At 36.7% G+C, this 5710-nt stretch overlaps 1 protein-coding gene across 1 annotated transcript; it reads right to left on the bottom strand.

Annotated features, from left to right (window-relative positions):
• Positions 1 to 722: 722 nt before the first annotated feature.
• Positions 723 to 4276, bottom strand: LOC133327870 (BLOC-2 complex member HPS5 homolog). Its single transcript, XM_061536404.1, has 4 exons — positions 4193 to 4276; positions 3757 to 4113; positions 2741 to 2887; positions 723 to 2679 (listed from the first exon to the last, which is right to left on the bottom strand). The coding sequence occupies exons 1-4, from the start codon at positions 4271 to 4273 to the stop codon at positions 727 to 729; spliced, it is 2538 nt and encodes an 845-aa protein (XP_061392388.1). The 5' UTR covers positions 4274 to 4276; the 3' UTR covers positions 723 to 726.
• Positions 4277 to 5710: the final 1434 nt, after the last annotated feature.

The raw sequence follows: 5710 nt of genomic DNA, 5'->3' as shown, positions 1-5710 counted from the left end.
CGAAAATTCTATTTGTAAATAAAAGCATTTTTTTTAAATTTGGTGTTCACCAAAAATTCAATGTTGTATATTTTTAATACTTACTTAAAGTACAGCGGAAACGATAAGAAATTTTAATACAATGTTGGATTTCCAAATGAATTACAATTGGAATTCTTAAATTACGATTGAAATAAAACGTTGTTCAATGCAAATACAATACAATTATGTTTTATGTCATATTTTATGCGGAAATTTTCATTGAAAAAAAAAACTCGTATCTCTTACGTTGCAAAATAATACTGATTACATACACATTCTTATATATATATATATATATATATATATATTATTTTTTAAACTAGATTTAAATATTGCCACAAAACTGAAACGTACTGTGAAGTGAAACGATCGATGCGTTATATATGTAAGTGTATAAATAATATTAAAGCTTGTGGGGTAAACTGATCGCTGGTCTTTTCCAATATTATAAAACTGAGACTTTGCCATCTGACTAAATGCGATGAAGTACTACATAAAGGGTTATGAGTTAGCAAATAATTATTTTTATATTTGGTACATACTCTAATGTGTAAATGCTATAGTTTGGCTGTAATATAGAGTACTTATAGGCTAAGTACTTTTTATTGAGAACAATTGGATCGAATATGCCGATTTGTGTTTGAATGTTACAGCAAAAATCAGAGAAGTTCCGACACATGACATTTGTAGATACTGTTTGGATGGTCAACCTTTCAGTAGGCAACGTAAGTAAAACTCACGATCTATGGCATCACTAGGTATAGAATTTGACCATTTAAAAATAAGTGAAAGAATTTCCTCGGGCTGCATGTATTCCAAGGCAATGCCCAGGAAACAATTCCATGTGTAGAAGAAGTGACGATTGACATTTTCAACTGTTGTAATGCACTCGCAATTTATGCACGTTAATCTGCCACGATGCAAATCCACAAAGTGCTCGAAACATTTTGCCCAAGCGTTCGGTGAGAAACTTTTCCCCATATCAATGAGTAAGTCCGGCTGTCCATAGTTTAAAATAATTGGCAAGACTTTATCCATATTGTACTCGGCCAAGTACAATTTGGCTAGAATGTCAAATAGGGCTGGGACACGGGTCAAAACATCGAAACATTTGACTTGCTCATTGCGTGACCAGTAGTAGCGCAACAACACTGAACCAAGTTCATGGAACACGCAAGAATTGTCGAATCTCAGCGGGAACATGCAATTGTCACAACGTACAATATCATCCGAGGAATTCAACAAAACGAATCCTTGCGTTATGTAGTCCCTAGAAGCATCGTCCATTTCCCATATTAGCTCGGGGTTCAAATAATGAAAGTACATTTCGTAGCAGTGCCGTTGAGCTTGCTCCGGGTCATCACCATGCTCGACCATTACTTTGGACAGTTTGTCAAGCAATGAGATTAATTCTGGTGCCGAATATTCGTCGAACAATGAACGATAACGTTCGACAAAATTCGTATTACTAAATTTAGAGCTCTTACAAATCAAATACAAGTTGTAAATGGTTTTCTCCTCAGCAGTAATGTGTTGCCCTGTCCCAGAGCCTTTAACTCTATTGCGACAAGATTGAGATGTGCTGGGCGATGGCGAAGACGACGTCTTTCTTGCACGGCACACAATCTCCTCGTCGTTTTCATACATGGCCTTGATATCCTTGAAAGGTAGAGATCGCTCGTTTGCAGGTATCAGATCACTCACTAGTTTCTGTTGTTCTTCGGCAAATATATTAAACTTGTATTTGATAATGTTCTTCCCAAATTTGCCCGTTACCGTTAACAAGGCGTCTTTAAAATGTTTTTCTCCCTTCTGAGCCTTGAGGTTATCACAAAAGGCATTTTCTAACACGTAAATTCCTTGCGGTGAACTTTCCTCTGTGCTTCTTTGCATTGGTATTGCCGATGCACTACAACTTCTGTCGGCAGTTGCGGAACTGCCACCAGAACTGTTATTGTCGCCGCTACTTTCACACTGTGTAATTGCATCGAAAATAACGGACAAGTCATTGAGCAGCTCGTACTGATGCCGATCCATGAGAAAATCTTTTATCTGGTTCAGCAAACCCAATTCGAAGTCCTCCCTTGCCTTGTCGGCAAAGTACTTTACGTTTCGACGCATTAACCACGCACAATCCAGCAATTTATTTTGTCGCACAAGTGAAGATGCCTGTGATTGCAATGTGTTCATTTGCACCGAATACATGGAACCGGTTTGCGTGAATACGACAATTTCGCCCTTTCCAACAACACGACAGTCTACTATTCGTTCAAACTGGTTACACCAAAGAGCAACGCTGGAATTTCGCATATCAAAGACGTACAACCCCAGCTCAGTAAAAGAAACCAAGAAGTCCTGTTTGAGTCTCTGAATTCTGCCGAACTGCAGATTTTGGGGCTGGTAATCAAGCATTTCATCGTTGCCCTCATTATCGCCACAAATATTATCGTTTTCATTGTCAGAATCCTTATGTATTTTGCTTGGTGGACATGCCAAGGCAAACTTAAATTGGTGCGTTTGTAAGACATCACCTTCAAAGTCTACCTCCCAAAAGCGCGAACCGGGTCGGGCACAATAAATTCTAGATGGCTGCTGAGTTTCGTTCGAAGATATAAAGAAACAGGCACCATATGCTCCATCTCTAGGTTTATTTCCAATCTATAAAAGAACGTTAGCTGTGAGGGGATTGCGTTTTATGTACACTTTCATTGCAACATACCTGTTTGTATTCCTCATATTCAGTGTTGCACAAAATACACTTAGTACAGTTCGAAACAAGTAAAAGCGATTCGAAGTCATCAATTTGAACAATGGGCGATTCCAAAAATAGTATCGGATGGATGGACATATTTATAAGTGTGGTCCCCTTGAAAAGATATTTTTATTGTGTGATGTATGTGCAGTATTCGTAGCAGTTGTGAATATACGTACGCAAAAAAAAACGAGTAGGATAAATACGTCACTGATGTGTTTCGGAGAATCTTTTTACAAAATTAAATGATTAACCTTGATTATTGGATTTAACGCTTTAGGGCCCAATGTTGCACACAGACAACTAAATGTTTTGAAACTTATACCAAATACGCAGTAAGTAAACACACATTTTTTATTGCATGTATTTCGAATTGAATATTGACGACACATATCCAAAGAAAACCCCCAACCACTTCTTCATGATATACGCTTTTCAATTAATACTTGATAGCAAATTGTGTGCAGCATCATTTTGTGTATACCGTCAAAATTATTTAATCGTTGTACGAATAGTACCTTCAAAGTAATTTTTGATCTTTGTAAAAAAAGATGCTAAAGAATAATTTAAAGTAATTTTTCTCAAAATTGCATTTACTTTCTTCATATTGAATCTCCCGAAAGCAAGGGTACAGTGACGTTATATGTTGATCATATCCTATTTAAAGGATTGTTGTGTTAAATTTGATCACAGAAAATAGTCCAAAGGGCTCGCGAATAATCAAGGCTCATGAAGTAAAATACATGTATTTTCATTTGATTGATTATTTGCTAGGATTTCCAAAAACAGTTGTCATACGACAAGTTTTTTTTTCGAAATCAATAGTGCCCCAAGTGGGAATGTTTTGGGTTTTACAACTGCGGTCACTGTAACAAAATTTACATAGACAATAATTTATTTTCAACCATTATTACCAAAATTCATGATTCCCCACAATATTAACGTATATAAAGGTCGGGTCAGATGTTGTAAATAGTACTTACAATAAACGTAGACAGGAGCACCAAATTAACTTGACCCTTAGAGTCGCCATAGTAGAATTGCTTTTCATCCTGCGTCCAATGCATACAAGTGACTTGGACGGATGCATCACTGCACAAATTCGTAAAAATCACTTGCGGTACAGATTGTGCCGATAAATTAACGACATACACACACACCACTGAACGTTGGGTCGAGAATCCGACATATTTTTCGTTGGCCGATATTGACAAATGATTCACGGCTCCATGTTTACTTGGAATGAGATGCAAAAATTTGCCCTGACGGTTGAACAAGTATAAGGATCCCGAGGATGCTCCTAGCACAATGTAGTTCTCCGATATATCAAAGCAAGTATACTGTGGGGGATAAAGGGCAGTTTAAATTGGTCATCTTCATCTATATCGATGTTACTGTTAATGACCGTAAAGTACATACCTTGATGCGATTACTGTGCTTCAGAGGTTGGTGTATCGCAAGTGAATAATCAACGAAATTATTTAAGCAGTACAGATTCATTGTGGACGACTTCCAGACCGTACTGGGTCGTCAATTCTATATATTATTTGCTTCTTTGCAATAGTCCAGACTTTGTCTATATTTCCAATATTTTCACAATGACCTACCTAATCCAAAAACGTTTCGAACGCAGCGTATAGGGGAGACAAGAGAGAATAACTGATAAAAAAAAGGAAGACACTCACCAAGTTTACGAATGAGTGTGAAACATAACACCGTGACACTCGTCATGTTTAGAACTAAGTCGAAGAAGAAAAGAAAAAATGGTTTCATTCCATCCGTTTTGCGGGTTGCCACATGTTGCCAAACATTTTGTCATTTCGACGATTTCTTGCAGGACCGACATAAATCAAAAAATCGATTTTGCTGAAAATGTGTTTTAAGTTTTCAATTGACTCACTCCTTATAGGGGGGAGTGGAACTTCTACAGCTTCTCGATCAGAGTGTGTAAGAGATTTTAATCTGAATTTTCTACAAACCATGAAGTATGCACTATTTTTTACTACGACAATCAATTTTCCTTTGTGATATCGAAGAAAATAGTCAAATCTGGTAGAATTGGCACATAACATAAAAAATCATTATCTAAAACATTCGGCGAATAACAAAATATGTTGCAAAGGAATAAATGCCGGGAGCCACTCTTGGATATTGCAGAATGTTGTCGTTGAAAAATTTATTGCACATTGTTCGACACATTTATAAGTAATACAAATCCCAAGTCCCAGTCCACACTGGAGCAATTTCAAGAAACAAATGACATGAAGTTATGATTTCTTAGATTCAGTTACTCCCTTGAATATGTTTTTAAAATTACTCTAGTGGTAATCTTGATTCACGAACTGCAAAATAATTTTGACATATCAATGCACTATAACAAGTGGGTAAAATGTATTCAACTCCGAAGCGCAGAGCACATCAACTTTAAGGGCTAAGCAGAATGCTCGCGTTGAGCCACCCCTTTAAAGGGCTACAAAGAACTCGATACCTCTCAAGTTTGCTATCAAAATACATTATTGTGAATTGACTTCCATTATGAAAACGTAAACAAAGTCGAAATTTTTGACATTAGACTTGAGAAAAACGGCTGTTTTCCAATTTCGATTGCTACCTTGGTGACCTTATTAATAGATCTTGGCTTAGCCCATGGCACAATGAATAGGTAGTCCATTTAGCTCAGCTGATGTCTTGATTAACTGTCAAAGTGGGTAATTTCTACTTGAAGTCGATGTGCAGTGTTGCCAACCATGTGAAATATTATATGGAAAAATTTGACAGATAATCGAGACAAAAACAAAGGTTTTTGTTTTGATACATCACCTTAATATTATTACACATCATTATTATACATCACCTTATTATTGTTATTGCGTCATGGGTTAGCCCTTTATCTTTCCTTGTGGTTGTTGTATTTTCGATAAAACATAACTCGACGGA

This window comes from Musca vetustissima, unplaced genomic scaffold (genome assembly GCF_032173495.1).
Source record: "Musca vetustissima isolate MV318-11 ecotype Yass unplaced genomic scaffold, APGP_CSIRO_Mvet_v1 utg19638, whole genome shotgun sequence".
Lineage (NCBI taxonomy): Eukaryota > Metazoa > Arthropoda > Insecta > Diptera > Muscidae > Musca > Musca vetustissima.
Note: the sequence above shows the minus strand (reverse complement) of the source record. Positions and strands in the feature narration are given on the sequence as shown.

Bases quoted from the DNA above. Each gene is read 5' to 3' on its own strand.
- LOC133327870 (XM_061536404.1), bottom strand. From the start codon at position 4,273: ATGAATCTGTACTGCTTAAATAATTTCGTTGATTATTCACTTGCGATA. The intron at 2,888-3,756 runs GTAAGTACTATT...TATCTTTTCAAG, and splicing joins TGCTCCTGTCTACGTTTATT to GGGACCACACTTATAAATAT. The intron at 2,680-2,740 runs GTATGTTGCAAT...GTTCTTTTATAG, and splicing joins AATATGAGGAATACAAACAG to ATTGGAAATAAACCTAGAGA.